Consider the following 18,606-nt stretch of genomic DNA (forward strand, 5'->3'; position numbering starts at 1 on the left):
ATAGAGAGGAATTTTGTTCTTACATTCTTACTCATAATGCTATGGAATATTTTTTATTGAGCTTGTGTAACATCAATAAGGAATATAATACACAACATGATGTTTGTTTTATTTGCACTTTTACAAATGCAAAAAAATACAGAGATTGAGAGCTGTGAGCTTGCGTTCCAGTTTACGATCCCATTATCATGAGTTACAGCCTTCTTCTGAACGTTATTAACATAATGGAATCATTTTGAAGTGCAGACTCACAAAATGTAAGTAGATGAGTCTTTTACATCTATTAAGTAACCAAAGCAATTATGATAAGGGATGTTTCCTTTTCCACACTTTATAGGCAGCCTCAGGAGAAGAATGCTGCCTCTTAAAAGATATCTTATGAAAACAGAAATTATAGTTAGCAATGGTATTTCAGCCATTATAATCTGTGGGTAATGTTTGTTACAGGGGAAAGAAAAGTCGTAAATACCTCACTTACTAAAGCAAGTAAATGTGGGATTTACATGAAGTGATTATCACATGTAGTCCATTTTAACTATATGGGGCTAAGCTGTGCTGTTTTTTTTTGTTTGTTTGTTTTGTGTGTGTGTGAGGAGATCAGGCCTGTGCTAACATCTGCCAACCCTCCTCTTTTTTTGCTGAGGAAGACTGGCCCTGGGGTAACATCCATGCCCATATTCCTCCACTTTATACAGGACACCGCATACAAGCCACAGCATGGCTTGCCAAGCAGTGTGTCAGTGCATGCCCATGATCTGAGCCTGCGAACCCCAGGCTGCCACAGCGGAGTGTGTGCACTTAACCGCTTGCGCCACGGGGCCGGCCCCTAAGCTGTGCTTTAATAGCACTTTCTCCCTTAGTATTTAATTGTTTAATGTTTATTTATTCTAAACAGTAAGCATTTTGGCATGTGACCATTAGAAACTGTATATAGTAATTTAGGGTATTTCTACTTCCTTCAAGAGCAACTTGAAAATGCTTACAGTTCTATTCCATCCAAAAGCAGAAAAATATATATTCTTCTCAAGTGCACACGGAACATTTTCAAAGTTAGATCATATGTTGGGAAAGAAAACAAGCCTCAATAAATTTAAGAAGATTTAAATCAAATCAGGCATCTTTTCCAACCACAATGGCATGAAACTAGAAATCAACTACAAGAAAAAAGCTGGAAAAGTCACATATATGTGGAGACTAAACAACATGCTACTGAACAACTATTGGATCAATGAAGAAATCAAAGGAGAAATTAAAAAATACCTGAAGACAAATGAAAATGAAAACAAAACATACCAAAAGCTAAGGGATGCAGCAAAAACAGTACTAAGAGGGAAGTATATAGCAGTAAAGGCTTATATGAAGAAAAAAGAAAAATCTCAAATAAACAATCTCACATTACACCTAAAGGAACTAGAAAGAAAAGATAAAACAAAGCCCAATGTCAGTAGAAGGAAGAAAACAATAAAAATCAGAGCAGAAATAAATGAAAAAGGAACCAAAAAGGCAGTAGAAAAGATCAATGAAATTAAGAGCTGGTTCTTTGAATAAGTAAACAAAGATTGACAAACCTTTAGCTAGACTCACTAAGAAAAAAAGAGAGAAGGCTCAAATAGATAAAGTCAGAAATGACAATGGATACTACAGAAATACAAAGAATTGTAAGAGGATACTATGAAAAATTATATGCCAACAAATTGGATAACCTAGAAGAAATTGATAAATTTTTTAAGTCATACAACCTTTCAAAACTGAATCAAGAGGAAATAGAAAATCTGAATAGACCTATCACTAATAAGGAGAATGAAACAATAATCAAAAACCTCCAAAAAAACAAAAGTCCAGGACCAGAGAGCTTCTCTGGTGAATTCTACCAAACATTGAAAGAAGATTTAATACCTATCCTTGTCAAACTCTTCCAAAAAATTGAAGAGGAGGGGACATGTCCTAAACTCATTTTATGAGGCCAACATTACCCTGATACCAAAACCAGGCAAAGACAACAACAAAAAAATTACATGCCAATATCACTAATGAACATATATGCAAAAATCCTCAATCCCCAAAATATTAACAAATCGAATACAACAATAAAATGATCATAAATCACGATTGAGTGGGATTTATTCCAGGGATGCCAGGATGGTTCAACATCTGCAAATCAATCAATGTGATACATCACATTAATGAAATGAAGAATAAAAATCACATGATCATCTCAATAGGTGCAGAGAAAGCATTTGAGAAGGTTCAGCATCCATTTATGATAAAAACTCTCAGTAAAATTGTTATAGAAGGAAAGTACCTCAACATAATAAAGGCCGTATATGACAAACCCACAGGTAACATCATACTCAAGAGTGAAAAACTGGAAGTTATTCCTCTAAGGAAAGGAACAAAACAATTCACACTCTCACCACTCTTACTCAACATAGTACTGGAGATCCTAGCCAGAGGAATTAGGCAAGAAAAAGAAAGCAAAGGTATCCAGATTGGAAAGAAAGAAGTAAAACTGTCACTATTTGCAGATGACATGATTCTATATATAGAAAACTCTAAAGAATCCACCAAAAAACTATTAGAAATAATCAACAAATACAGTAAAGTTGCAGGATACAAAATCAACATACAAAAATCAGTTGCATTTCTGTACACTAATAACAAACAGCAGAAAGAGAAGTCAAGAATACAATCCCATTTACAATCCCAACAGAAAGAACAAAATACCTAGGAATAAATTTAACCGAGTAGGTGAAAAACCTATACACTGAAATCTATAAGACATTGTTGAAAGACATTGAAGAAGACACAAAGAAATGGAAAGATATTCCATGTTCATGGATTGGAAGAATTAACATAGTTAAAATATCCATACTACCTAAAACAATCTACAGATTCAATGCAATCCCTACCAAAATCCCAAAGATGTTTTTAATGGAAGTAGAAAAAAAGAATCCTAAAATTTATATGGAACAACAAAAGACTCTGAATAGCCAAAGCAATCCTGAGAAAGAAGAACAAAGTTGGAGGTATCACACTCATTGATTTCAAGGTATACTGCAAAGCCATAGTAATCAAAATAGCATGGTACTGGCAGAAAAACAGACACACAGATCAATAGAACAGAATTGAGAGCCCAGAAATAAACTCACACATTTATGGACAGCTAATTTTTGACAAAGGAGCCAAGAACGTACAATGGAGAAAGGAAACTCTCTTCAATAAATAGTGTTAGGAAAACTGGACAGCCACATGCAAAAGAATGAAAGTAGACCTTTGTCTTACACCATAAGCAAAAATTAACTCAAAACAGACTAAAGACTTGAATGTAGACTTGAAACCATAAAACTCCTGGAAGAAAACAGTGGCAGTATGCTCTTTGACATTGGTCTTAGCGATATCTTTTTTGGATGTCTCCTCAGGCAAGGGAAACAAAACAAAACATAAACAAATGAGACTACATCAAACTAAAAAGCTTCTGCAATCAAAGGAAATCATCAACAAAACAAAAGGACAAATACCAATTGGGAGAAGATATTTGCAAATCATATATCTGATAAGAGGTTAATATCCAAAATATATAAAGAACTCATATAACTCAACAACAAAAAAATCAGCCTGATTAAGAAATGGGCAGAGGATCTGAATAGATATTTTTCCACAGAAGATATATGGATGGCCAACAGGTACATGAAAAGGCATTCAACATGACAAATTATTAGGGAAATGCAAATCAAAACCACAATGAGATATCACCTCATGCTCATCAGAATGGCTATATTAAAAAGACAATAAATAACAAGTGTTGGAGAGGATGTGGAGAAAAGGGAGCACTTGTACACTGCTGGTGGGAATGTAAACTGGTGCAGCCACTATGGAAAACAGTATGGAGATTCCTCAAAAAACTAAAAATAGAAAAACCACATGATCCAGCTATTCCACTGCTGGTTATTTATCCAAAGAACATGAAAATCCTAATTTGAAAAGATATATGCATCTCTATGTTCATTGCAGCATTACTCACAATAGCCAAGACTTGGAAACAACCTAAGTGCCCATCAACAGATGAATGAATAAAGAAGATGTGGTATATATATATATATATATACAATGGAATACTACTCAGCCATAAAAAAAGATGAAATCTTGCCATTTGCAGCAACACGGATGGACCTTGAGGTTATTATGCTAAACGAAATAAGTCATATATGGAAGATAAACAAACGCATATATACAGAGAACAGATTGGTGGTTACCAGAGGGAAGGAAGGATGCAAGGATGGCAAAAAGAGTTAAGGGTGAGAGTGACAGATGGCAACTATATTTTTGGTGGTGAACACTATGTAGTCTATACAGAAGTCAAAATATAATGATGTACACCTTAAATTTATATAATGTTATAAACCATTGTTACCTCAATTTAAAAAATGCTTACATTTCTGTGAGGAAATGATTTAAATGAAACTAGGTACTTTTGTGTTACGAGTTTTTAAAAAAGTTAAACATCTTGGTTTTGCAAATTGTAGAGTTAAAAATTTTGGATCATTCATTGCTTCTAGTAACATAAACTTTTGAAACTTGTGTAATTTTCTAAGGCTGCAAGGATCCATTTACATTTTTGGACAAATCATGACAGGAGTTGAATTTTGTGTTTAAACCTGTGCCATCTATATACTGTCCATGCTATGTCTATGAAATAATTAGCCTTTTAAAGAAATGAACCTACTGAAATGTGTGTGTCCATCTGCATTCTCTGTCAAAGTACTAACTTTGTGCATTCCTTTGAATGTGCCACAAGTCCAAACCTTTTGGGGACTGATCTTTAAAACTGCAATTTAAGGTGTTAAGTTCAGCCTTCTCTCTTATTCATGTACCATCTTCTACTTTATTCTTTACCAGCACAAAAAATTAGACTTCATACCTTCATATCACTGTACATGCTATTGCCTTTGTCAAGAAATGCCTTTTCCTCCAGATTTCATTTTATCATGCAAGACGTCTCTCAGACATCACCTGGTTTGAAACCGTCTCTGTCAATGTCACCTCCTGCCCTGCTTGGAAAGAGTAAATCCCCCCTTTCTCTGCTCTCTTATATTTGCAAATCCTTTCACCACTGTACAGGTCACACTGTATGGTAATTATTAGTTTGCACGGAGAAGAACTGTGTCTAGTTCATCCTTTTTCTTTGATTTTCTTGGGTCTGATTTTAACTATTATCAGGCTAAAATATGCAAATGCATCTCCATCACCAAATCAAGTTCTGCATAAGGATGTATAAGTAAAATTCACCTTCTTCATCATCTCCATTCTATATATAGCCCCGTTCCAAGAGATGGCCACCTTTAACTATTTATCTTTGTTTTCCAGATAGTCAACTATCTAAATAATATGCTCAAACACTTTTTTTAACTTCAAACCATGTCATCTGACTCATCTTTATGGAAGATGAGGAATTAGTCTTTTTTTGCTTTTGCCATATGTTGAAGAGAAAAATCTATAACCAGCATCTCAGTAGTAAAAGTAGAATGAAATGCTGTTAATGAACTCATAAAGGAATAAATTTAAACCTGTTTCTAAACCTGAACCTCTCAAAAGGGAATTCAATTCAAGATTTAAATGGATTCTCTTCTTACGCACCATTATTCTCATCACCCACGCTGCAGTAGTTCACTTCTTCTCCGTATCACTAATGTGTGACAGCTTGCCACTTCTATGATATGTTGAATGTAATTCATTATTATTTTTTCTTGGAGCCTGCTGATTTCCTGTTTTAGTTTAGAATAATTGCTTTTTAGGACTGTGGTATAGCTGCCATTCTTAAATTCTTTTTTTTTCACACTTCTGTATGAGTTATGTTTCTTGGATCCTGTGCATTCCTCCTTTCTTGGATTCTACTTTACTGTGCTACAGTACATCCTTAACTTTTAAAGGACAGATGCAAGGAAAGTGAACGATCTTTGTCCTTAATATCTAAAAATATTTTAATTTCCCCTTACAATGAATTGTTACTTTAGCCAGGTGTAGAATTGGTGTTGAAATTATTTTGCCCCAGAACTTTTGTTGAAGTTACTGGTAAAATGTCTTTCATCATCCATTCAACCTGAAGAAACTATGATGATTATTTGATTTTTTAATCTTTCTGAGTGTCCTGTGTTTGCTTGGTAAGTGATTGATTTTGTTTTCTTTTTCACTCATCTTGATTAGCACTCAATTGGCTCTTTCCATCTGAAGCTCCATTTGTATTGTCAACTCTGGAATTTTTTCTTTTATTATTTCTTTCATTATTGCCATCTCATATCTTTTTTTCTTTTTTTCTTTTTCTAGAACTTCTCAATCAGCTGCTGAAGCTTTGGGATTGATGTTCTTGCTCTCTATGTCTTTTAACTTTTTTCTTATTTTCCTTTTTAAAAAAATCTTTTTGCTTTATGGTTGTAAATATTTGTTAGATTTTCTTTCAGCCTTTCTATTAATCTTTTTAAATTAATATTTATGTTTTATATTCCAAATATTTTCTTATTTTATATCTGCTTCTTTTTTTGTAACAGAATGTTCTTATAATACAGCTGCAATGCATTCTCAAACCTCTCTAAATACATTAATTATATTTACTACAAAGTTCTCTTTAGTTCACTGATAATGGCAGCTTCATCTTCAATATTGATCTGTTCATTCACCTTGGTCCTTCTATTTTGTGTTGTTGTTTACTATCAAATATCTCATGATCCTCAGGCGTATATTCATATTATATAGATGCTTTACAGCCTTTCCTATATATAGGGCAAGGGAGGATGCTCATTGAAGGTTCTGATTATGTCAGATGGGCATGCAATACTTTAGGGAGAAGACAGGCTAGCTGCTCTTACCCCATTTATACCACCTTCTCAATGGAGAAAATAAAGGAGAAGAGCTTTTTTCTGAGTTGCTACTAACCACACTCACAGCCTCCTTCTTATCTAGAGATATTGTTCAGTTTCTTTTCAGCAAGAATCTCAGTTTTTCTTTAGGGTATAAGCTATTAACATGTTGTCAGTCTTGCTGTACTTAAAAGTGTGGGGCCATTTGACACAATTTTTTCCTTTTGTGAAATACAGTCACTCAACAGTTTCACACTCTTAATTTTTGCAATACTTCTCACTCCCATTCTCTCTACATAACACTTTCGAGTTTGGGATCCTTCTGGGACTCCATCAGTGCTTTTCCCACCTTTTTATTAATTCACCCACGTGTTTATAAAAATCTCTGGTCAATTTATACACCACTCTGAGAAAATTTTTTGAATTTATTACTATTTTATTTCTTTATTATCATTTAATAATGATTTGGGGAGGAAGACACTAAGTACATATGATCAGTCACTATTAAACTAGAACCTTATTTTTTTAATCTTCAGTGTCTCATACAATAACAAATTAATAGTATTTGCACAATAAATATTTGTTGAACCCAGTTGAACACACAGTAAAATATGACAGGGTCCGGCCCGGTGTCGCAAGCGATTAAGTGCGCGGCTCCGCTGCAGCGGCCCGGGGTTCCCCAGTTCAGATCCCTGGCGCTCACCGAAGCACTGCTTGGCAAGCCATGCTGTGGCAGCATCCCATATAAAGTGGAGGAAGATGCGCACAGATGTTAGCCCAGGGCCAGTCTTCCTCAGCAAAAAAAAAAAAAAAAAAAGAGGAGGATTGGCAGATGTTAGCTCAGGGCTGATCTCCTCACAAAAAAAAAGAAAAAGAAAAATATGACAAATTACATTATAGCTTTATCTTGCTCTTTTATTCATCAGGCTTGGTCTGATGAATAAATTGGTCCTCTTGTCTCCATGCTGGAATAGCCCCACTGGCGACTGCGTTTCATTCTGCTTCATCTCTCCCGGGGAAGAACCTGACTGGGTCTGCCAGCTGCTATCCTGTGTATTGTGGCTCTGTTGGGCAAAGGTCTTGGGTCAGTCTGCATTTGGGTTTAGCCATTGAGTGTGGTCTAATAGTTACGGCCAGGAAGTGTTTTCACCTCTCTCTTTCTCTTGGTAGAAATTCCTATGGCTCCTATTCATTTCTCTTTTAGTTCTCTGCTACTGATGCCACAAATTTAAAATGTGGTTCTTTTCATAAATCAATATTAAGGATCTTAGAAAAATTCATAAATTTTCTTGTACAGATTTAAGTTGGGGTTAAATTCTTCCTTTCCTTTTGTTAAGTTTATAACTGAAATTCTTGTAGTCACAGAATTGTTACTGAGGAGGCCCTAGAGAAAGATTCACTCAAATCAGAAGAGGGTTTTCTTTGTTTTTAAGGCAACTGAACTATATTTTATGTAGTTTTTAATTAAACAAGTTAAGTAGGATTATAGGAAAGTTCTAAATACATCTAGAGCTAGTTAGACAAATATTTAAAGATAAGTATATACTTAAACTATCTTAATTGTTTTGGAGAGTGAAACATTCTCTATGCCAAGCTGTGGAGCTAGGCTGTAAGAGTCAGATAACACAGGAAGAGAATTCTCCATGTCTCACCAACTCTTTGTTTCTGCCTTCCTTTTTCTCTACCTAATCCATTCTCCTATGTGCCTTTCTGGACCATCTGGATTTGGTGGTGTTGAAGACCTTGAAAATCAGACCTAAGCTAGGAAAGCTGGGGAGGGATGTAAGTACGGGCGAAAAATGACTTTTCTCTCAGTCTCCGTTAATCTACTTCCTTCACTCAGCATATTATTATTGAACGTCTACTATGTACAATCACTGTGCTTTCTGCCAGGGACACAAAGGTGGAAATACATGCTTACATGGTCTGAGAAGAATATACATAAGTAGATAATTTCAATATAGAGGCAATTGTAATAATAAAAGGACAAAGTCCAGTGGGAGCATAGGAAGAGGGCCTCCTAAAGGGTTATTTTATTTTATTTTTAAGTAAATCTGTTTATCCTGAATTTAACTCTAATGACAGCCCTACAATGTCTTAATTTTTATTCTTTGTAGCTTAATATTTACTTATTTATTTAGTAGAAGTAACATAAGCTGAATTTTGTTTTCCCACAAATAACTTAGATCATATAGTCACTTATTTTCTTCCAAATCTGCTTCTCTTTTATGAAAATATTTAGGGATATTTTCCCTGATGTGAAAACCTTGAGCTTATGCATTTCCAAAGTCACAATTATTAGTATTCATAATTATTCCACGATATAACCATAGTTTCCTTGTATGTGAGTTTAAGAAGTACCTCCTGGAATCAGCGAACACAACACCTGCCATATCCTTTCTTTAAATCTCTCTGTTTCAGTCCATTAGCCAATTCCTCCATAGACCTGAGTGGCCATAATTGCTTGGCCAGATGACTCCATTTCAAGCTGGAGATACACATTTCTCCTTTGCACCTGATGTTTAGGTCTGGATGTTCTTAGTCTTACGGTTAACGTCGTGCTGTCTTCTCACCTCCAAAGATCTGCAAACTATCTGCCCCTCTGGTCCTACTTTCTTTCATTTTGTTTTACCTTTAATTCCATCATGGCTGTGGTTATGATTCCTTTAGTTGCAATATGATACTTTGAAATAGTTTCAGGAAAATATGGAAGTGTAATTATAAGGATACAGTATATTCCTTGTCTGGTTAATTTATTCATCTCTCACTTGGCTGCAATAGCATCTAACTAGCCAAGTAAATAAACTGCATCACCCTTCAATATGTTCTCCACATGGCAGCTGTAAGAATTACTTCTTTTATTTATAACTTTATTTAACTAGTGTTAAATATTTATGTTATTTTCAAATTATAAAATATTTCACACATGACAGAAAATAAATAAATTAATGTAACAAATATAATCCAGACTTAACAGATGTTAACACTTTATCATAATTACTTTATATCTAGTTTTAAAAGAAATATAATATTTCAGCTATATTGCTGGTGCCTCCCAACATCCAGTCGTCTTCCTCCTTGCCTAAACTTGACGTGTATTATTTTCACATTGTATAAACTAAACTACCTCTGCTTCTATATATCAACAATATATACATACTGAATATATTTTTTTACATTCAACTTTAGGTATTTGAGATTTATTCCTGCAGATACATATAGCTCTAGTTACTTCATTTGAACTGCTTTATATTTATTTACTCAAACACTTACTAATAGATATTTAGATTGTTTCCAGTTTTTTGTTCTGATAAAACAAACAAAAAACCTGCAAAGAATGTACTTGTGCTTTTTCAACCCTGTACCCATCTGTTAGGGTTTCTAGAGTAGTCTAGGTTTTGTTCCTAAAAGACCTGTACCATAGGGTATGTGCCTTCTCCAATTTATAGGACCTTGTCAAAAAGTTTCCCAACTCACTGAATTTACATTTGCATTGACAATGTACAAAATTCTCATTTGTCTACATCATCACCAGCAATTGGAATTATCAAACTTTTGTTTTTACTAGACCAATGAATATGAAATGCTATCTCATTTTTCTTCAGTTTGCACTACCTTGATTACTGGTGAGATTGAGTGTATTTTCATGGTTTTTGGAGATATGGTGTTCAACTTACATGAATTACTTCTTTATAATTTTTCTTCCATTTTTCTTGCGTGTGTGTGTATACATGAAATCTCAATTTTGTTTCATTCATTTTTTTCCCCTAAGTTAGTATTGATATAATGCTGGTTTTGTGTGTGTGTGTGTGTGTGTGTGTGTGTGTGTGTGAGAGAGGAAGATCAGCCCTGAGCTAACATCTGATGCCAATCCTCTTTTTTCTGAGGAAGACTGGCCCTGGGCTAACATCCATGTCCATCTTCCTCTACTTTATATGGGATGCCGCCACGGCATGGCTCGACAAGCAGTGCGTTGGTGTGCGCCCGGGATACGAACCAGTGAACCCCGGGCCACTGCAGTGGAGCTTGCGCACTTAACCGCTTGCGCCACCGGGCCGGGCCCGATACAATACTGTTTTGATTAAGAAAGATTTCGGTTAAGCTTTTTGGCTTAGTATTAAACTAGCTGCGTCGTTTTATTTGGTTATTTGCCTGCTATCTCTTATTTCTATCACTTTATATTCAACCTTTCTGTGTTTCTTTTTGAATAAATTATTTTAATCTATTTATACTTGTTATGATTACTAATATATTTGAAGTTATTTTTTTACTGTCATGCAATTTTTTCTATTTACTATGCTTTTTAAGTTTTCTTATATTCTGTCTTTTTTAAATTTGCCAAATTTTCCTTACTTTTTAATCCTTATATTATTTTGGAAGTTATGTTTGTCTATTATTTCAGTAGTTGCCTTAAAATTTTTCACATGCATTCTTGATTTAATAAAGCCTAGATTTAATCAGTATCAGATACTGATTCCTCACACACAAATACAGTGACCTTAAAATGTTTTAACTCTGATTGTTCTCCCAGAAATGTTCTTTTCCCTAATATTATAGTTTCACATTTTTCTAACCCTTTCCCAAATTAGTCATTAGTATATTATTATTTCGTAATCAATGCACATTTTGATTTACTAATTAACAATTTCTTGGTCCACCTATACTTCTTGTATTCCAGTCCTTTCTTCTGATTTTTTTTACTTTTTTCTAAATTGTCATTTATCAGTACTTTCAACACTGAGCTGTAAGAAGTATACTATCTTAGTCTTTATTGTCTGACAATGTCTATTTCACTCTCAGTTTTACAGAACAGTTAAACTATATTACATTTCTAATTACTTTCTTTCGGTATGAAACATATTTCTAAATTTTCTTCAGGCTTCTAGTGCTTGTGTGAAAATCTCCTGTCAGCCTAATTTTTGTTAGTGTATAAATATTGGGTGTTCCTTTTTTTATTGTTCTAAAATTTATCATTACTTTTCAGTGTTCTATATTTTCACTATGGTATATCTGGGTGTGGGTTTGTTAATATTTTCCTATTTGAAACTCTGCATACTTATTTAATTAGATGATGCTTCAGTTCTGAAAAACTGAATTCATCATCTGTGAAAATTGCTTCTCTCACTTCTGGAACTCTTTAAAAATATGTGGTACTTTATCACAACATAACAAGGACTCTCACAGCCAAGCTGCTCCCTGACTCTCCAACCTCATCTCTCACAGTGCCCTTCAACCAAAAGAGTCTTTTTAAATTGCTTACTCTCTGGTGCTCTCTTCTACCAAAGGACCTTTATCAGGATCTTTCCTGAGTGGATACTTGAGAATCACTCCTCTTCTGCCCGTTGACTGCAACTCATCCTTCAGGAATGCTTCACGGACTTTTCTGCTGGGGTCTTATTCTCCTCTTATAGCATCTTGTGTTTCTCGTTCAGAGCACCTGGAGCAGTTGTACTTTTACAGTTATTTGTTAGAGTATCAAATTACTGTCAGGCTCTTCCGCTAGATCCCTGCTCCATGAGGTAGTATTTTGGTTTTTATTCTGCTGGAATTTTGTAGGTAGTCAGGAAATAACAATGTAGAGACTGAAACCCACCAGGTACTGTCGAACCATGAGGGACCCAGGCCGTACTCAGTCATCTCTGAAAATCAGCTTCTCTCTCCTTGCAGTAGACCAGTTTTCTTTCCTTTGCTGCAGATATTTAATATGATAAAAGGCTTAGAGTAGGTAACCTCTCCAGGTTAAATAGTACACGGTACCCATGAGCCAAGACTGTCCGTCTCTCACATTCTTTAGATTTTCTCCCACTTTAATTTCAATGATATCTGGCCTGGAGCTAGAGAACATGCCACCAGCTCTGTGGATTATTTATGAATAAATCTTTTTCCCCCATTTTATTCTAGAATAACTGAGCAATTATGACTTTTTAAAGTAACAACACCTTAAAAAATCAATTAGGAAAAATGTGCTTTTGCTAACATTTGATCCAAAGAAATAACTCTTAATACATTTATTTAATGTATTAAGCTCCTATTAGGTTTTATTCATAACATTAGGCCTTTAGGATGCAATAGTAAAAACAAGGTCCCTGATCTCACTGAGATTAGAGTCTCGAGAGGAATTATTATTCCAATGCTCACATTGCTACTAAAAATACAATCACAAATTATGTGAGTGCTTTGAATGAAAGAAATAAAGTTCCTGTGAATATTTAACAAGTTAACTTGACCTATCAGGGAAATTGGAGTCGAATGGGGAAGGCTTACTTCATGATTGACTCCTGAGCTAAGAGTTTAAAGATGAGTAGGAGTTAATTAGACAAAGAGGAGAGGTCAGAGTATTTGAAGAATAAAAATTGGTTTGTGCAAATGTCCTATGACAGGAAGCAGACTAACAATTATGAGGGTCTAAAACAAGACCAAAGAGGTTTGAGAACAGAAAGGGAAAGGGAAACTTATTATAGTTGAGGATGCAGAGTTATTTAAGAGTGAGAGACAGTGCTGTGCTAGCTTGTATTGGCTAAAAAGGGCCAATTATTATATTTTCAGAATTTTGTGAGCCAGTTATTAAACAACTATTATTAAAAACAAAACTATATAAACTTATAATTAAATAAATTACACTAAAAATAAAGGTTTTCTAATTATTCCTAGTCATTTTTAATTATTTTACTACTATTTGTGCTCCTGAGTTTATGTCTATTCTATTGGTATGGTGGAAACACTTTATAATGGTGTGCTACTGCACATTTCTTCCCAACCTCACGTTGAGTGAATTGCATTTATTAACTTGAAATCAACCATGGTGGGAGTTTACACCATGGAAATTGGCAAACTCTTCAAATCAGGACTCCTTTGTACCCCTAGGAACCAGTTGTTAAACACTTACCAGCACACCACTGAATGAGACTATACAGGACCTTTGAGACAGTATTAAGAATTGTCTTGATCACAGGAGAAATGAGCAGGCATGAAAAGGTTTTAGGCAGAGAGTTGGCAAGAGCACATTTCTATTTTAAAAAGATCACTAAGACTACAGAAATGAGAGGGGAAGCAAGGTGACTCTGAGTGGCCCATATGGTAAATAATTGTGGCTCAGACTAGGATCAAAGAAATGAAAATGGAGAAAAGTGAATGGATTTAAGATATATTGGAGCTAAAATAGAAGGCTGAGCTCTGGTGGCGTTAGCATGAGCCAGTCACTTAAGATCCTCATCGGGAGGAAGTAAAATCTCTATATCTTCCTTGACTTCTAGATGCTTATGATGTTTTCATTTTGAGCCCAATCCTGCCACCATGTGTCAAAGAGCCAGCTTCACAGTTGAACAAACTTAGGCCTGAGTAAGAGAGGAGGGAAAAATCTACATGTGGAAACATGTGAAATAAAGAGCACTATCTCCATACAAAAATAAATCATTTGTAACGGAATTCATAACTATTCCATTTTCATATGTGTGTAATAGTGCATGTATGGCAGCCATGATAATGGCCTCCAAGATCTCTGTCTGCAAGGAGTGTAAGTGACTGAGGGCCCAACTACTGTGCTCTGAAATCCAGCATTTGAGCCGAGGCCATGCTTCCCACAAGCGGCCCCCAGACAATGACTGTGCAGGACAGAGACAAGCCTGTTATGGGTGATGCCAGATTCCTTTGATGGGCAGCTTCAACTCCAGGACTCCCCAGTGACCTTGCCAAACTTTCCTTAAAACTGCATTGCCTAAGACGCTTCCACCCAATTTTCCTGTCTTCACAAGCACTCTGCTTCATTTGAGGTCAGACCTACATTATGGTCTGACCGCCCTGCCAGCCTGATTCGATTTCCTGCCTCTGCCTTGTGTCTGTGGCAGGTCTTGAGTGGTGTGACTTGGGTCTCTCCCCCAAGTGATAGCAGACATATATAGTGTAAGTTGCTGGATCCAAGGGAATTTTCGGCCCCCTTTCCGAAGGTCAGACAGCTTTTGCTTCTGCCCTTTCCCAGAAGCAGGAGATCATTGTGTCTTAGAGGTTAGAGGGTTTCTTGCCATTCCCCTCGTGCTTTAGGTTTCTGTTTTGTAAGAGAGAAGGATCTAGGGAGTGGGTGGAGTTTTGCGCCTTGTGCCCAGGAGGGACTCTTTCCAGTCTCTGCCCTCTGCTCAGTCTCTCACACAAGAGGCCCGTGGAAAAGCGGCCATGAGTGAGGACAGTCTACATTGTGTCTCGGCTCCTGGGGATTCTGAATTGTCACGACAGCACATACTCCACCTTTAATTATTCATTAAAGTTTTAGCCATTTTCTTTTCTCTCTTTGGTGAAGGCTACCTCTTTCTCTGTGATTGGCCAAAGATGAAACAGTCCATGTGTCCTGTCTGAACTCAGATGGCTTGAACCTCTTTGCAGTTCAGTTTATTTGCTTACCTTGTGACAGTTCTCCGAGGGTCTCAGGAAAAGTTATGACTTTTGCAGATTATCTGGCTTTTTCTCATGTTTAGCATGAGATTAATGTTCTATTGTAGTTTTTTACATGCTATGCAAAGTCCCCTCCTCTTTCTTTTAAAAATTAGTTATGTTTCTGCAACAGGATTTTATCTTTGATAGGTATAACAGAGTCAGGAATAGAACTTATACATAAATAGTATATTATATTCTAGGCATGTGACATTGTTAGGTTATCAAACAGTTGGCACTCTTATGGTAGCTATTCTGTAAATTTATTGAATGCAAACATTAAGCAGCAATGGAATACACAATTCATTATTAGCCAGGGCTCCCACTGTAGATTACAGCTAGACAGGAAGATATTGTTTCTAGCATATTTTGCCTTGGGTCGTTCTTCAACACAATTACCTTGTCCTTTCCACTAGGTGGTTGACCAGATTGATACCCTGACCTCTGACCTACAGCTGGAGGATGAGATGACTGACAGCTCCAAAACGGACACCCTGAATAGCAGCTCCAGCGGCACCACAGCCTCCAGCATAGAGAAGATCAAAGTGCAGGCCAACGCGCCTCTCATTAAACCCCCAGCGCACCCTTCTGCTATCCTCACGGTCCTGAGAAAGCCAAACCCTCCACCACCTCCTCCACGGTTGACACCTGTAAAGTGTGAAAACCCCCAAAGAGTGGTGCCAACTGCCAATCCTGTAAAGACCAATGGCACCCTACTGCGAAATGGAGGCTTACCAGGGGCACCCAACAAAATTCCAAATGGAGACGTCTGCTTCATCCCCAGTAGTAACTTGGACAAGGCTCCAGTGCAGCCTCTGATGCATAGACCTGAAAAAGACAGGTGTCCCCAGGCAGGACCTCGGGAACGAGTTCGGTTTAATGAAAAAGTGCAGTATCATGGCTATTGTCCTGACTGTGACAACCGGTATAACATAAAAAACAGAGAGGTCCACTTACACAGTGAACCTGTCCACCCACCAGGAAAGCTTCCTCACCAAGGCCCTCCCCTCTCCACTCCACCCCATCTCCCCCCTTTTCCACTAGAAAATGGGGGACTGGGAATCAGCCACAGTAACAGCTTCCCCCCTCTCAGACCTGTAACTGTGCCTCCTCCCACTGCACCAAAACCACAGAAGACGATCTTGAGGAAATCAACCACTACAACAGTGTGATGTATGCCATTTAAAAACACTTTTTTTTTTAATTTCTATATTATAAACATAAAATAATAAGTAATGAGCACTTTCTACTCAAGCAATAAAAAGCCCAAATATATTAATCCTACGTTCAGCAAAGTGGCATAAAAATCATCTGGTAAGTATGCGGTACGTTGTTTATATCCTGGATATACATTATTTAAAAAGTTACATCGTCAAAAACCACAGAATAATGAAAAAGCTGAATATATTGTTTTTTTCAGTTGACCTATGACAAATTGTGACCTGTAGATTTCAAATATTCTGATTTACTATAAGAGGTGGGATTAGATTCATTTTATTCATGCCTAACTCATCTATGCATTAATAATATCATCCTCTTAACTTTGACCTAATGCTTTTTAATAAGAAATTTTAATACTGAAGTACTATTTTATTATTTTTTCTAAAGATGTTTGTCACTACTTTTAAATTGTTAAATGCTGAGGACAATAGCAAAAAGTTTATTTTCTATACTATACAATTAACAATTATATGTTCAGCTATATATGTAATGAAATATTTTGGTCTGTGGAAATATCATATGTCAATAAACGATAGTAAATAATGACAAAACCAAACGTTTCTCAGAAGTAAAATGAAGCAGTGGTTCATTTAATCCCATATTAGTATTTATCAAAATGTGTAGCAAGTCTGACAGAGTTTGCAGAAGATCCCAGTGAGTGTATGGCAGAATTTTCTAAATTAAATATCGTAATCCAGGTCATAAATAGAACTTTATACGTTTCATATTATATACCTCTATTTTGGTTACCTCAAGGACCATCTGCTGAACGCCTCCTACATTGCCAACCCCTTTAGACCCTCCTCACCCTCAGCATTCCTCCAGGACACACCATAAACCAGTATATTGAAGTGGTGGAATGTTTTGCCTCCTGCGTCAGCAGGCTGTCTGCTTCTCTGAGAGAATCCCCATTAAAGGAGAATCATAGAGGAAAATAAAGATGCTTCGCAATAGGATATAGCGTTAGCCTAAACTGATTCCCCTCAGTGTTGAAATATGTCAGGGTTCTTTGTTATTCTATAGAAGAAAGAGAGGACTTCTTTCTTCCTAACATCAAATGGAAGTCCTCTTCAGTCTAATTTGCCAGCTTAGGTCACTGACCCACCTATGGACCAAGTTCGCTTCCCAACCACCATGATTTGGACTGATCAGATGTCTTGCCCTGGAGCTAGAAATGAGTATATCTCCCCTAGAATCACAATGACAGGTGCATGCCTAAGCAAAATCGGTCCATTAAGTTGTAAGAGCAGAGGAGTCATCTTTGGTGGAAATTTGTTCGTTGTGCAACTTAATAAACGGTACTGTAATCTTCTTGACTATTTGGCTTTTGATCTCAAAACTTTAATTTTCTCTGCTACAGGGAGGTAGTCTTCAATCATATTTTTTGTTACCTTTTTCAAACTGTATCATAGTAATTTGGAATATTGTTTTTAAACTACTTCCTGTTAAGAGATAATATATTTTAGGCAGAATAACAGAAAGAAAACACGCTTTATTTTTTAAAAGAACAATCAAATGAGTATAAAATAGAGAAGTCACATTAAAAATTTACTCAGCATGATTTTTGTTCTGTATGTTGGACGTGAAGATAATGCTAGCAGAATAAATCCAACTTTTCAGAAAGTTAAAAAACTTAAGACCAATAATCAAGAAAAGCCATAATCTAAAATTTATTAACTGTATGGTCGGTATGTTTAATAAATATGAGCCAGGTAAACAAACAATTGACTTATTGAATACCAAAATAATATCTTCTTAACTCTTTAATACATCCATTTAGGTTTGATGTAAATAAACCCAGAATTTCATCTTTCTAGATCTAAATAATTATTTCCTTTCAAATATCCATCCAGTGTTAGACCTTTATTGATATTATAAACAGTCTTAGAAGACATAGGGTTTTCTCCCTTCAGCCCATCTTCCTTCCATAGCCAGTTACCGTGACCTAATAATTACCTTATAGTTTGAGACACTGATCCCTATAGATGTCTGGGAAACAATCTATATCTTGAGCTAGAGCTTCCTAGCAACCGCAAATCACCCACACAGTGGATAACTTATTTGCAATAAAACAAGTTGAATAAGTTGAATAATCAAGCTGGTTGAATAAGGA

General features: G+C 36.0%; 1 protein-coding gene across 1 annotated transcript in view; it reads left to right on the plus strand.

The window, feature by feature from the left end:
• The window catches only part of PRR16 (proline rich 16), a 170,695-nt gene extending 154,251 nt beyond the window's left edge, over positions 1-16,444 (plus strand). Inside the window, exon 2 of the mRNA XM_058539180.1 lies at positions 15,689-16,444. Within this exon, the coding sequence (XP_058395163.1) occupies positions 15,689-16,444 (756 nt within the window). The remainder of the gene's footprint in view (positions 1-15,688) is intronic.
• The last annotated feature ends 2,162 nt before the right edge of the window (positions 16,445-18,606 follow it).

This window comes from Diceros bicornis, chromosome 1, assembly GCF_020826845.1.
Source record: "Diceros bicornis minor isolate mBicDic1 chromosome 1, mDicBic1.mat.cur, whole genome shotgun sequence".
NCBI lineage: Eukaryota > Metazoa > Chordata > Mammalia > Perissodactyla > Rhinocerotidae > Diceros > Diceros bicornis.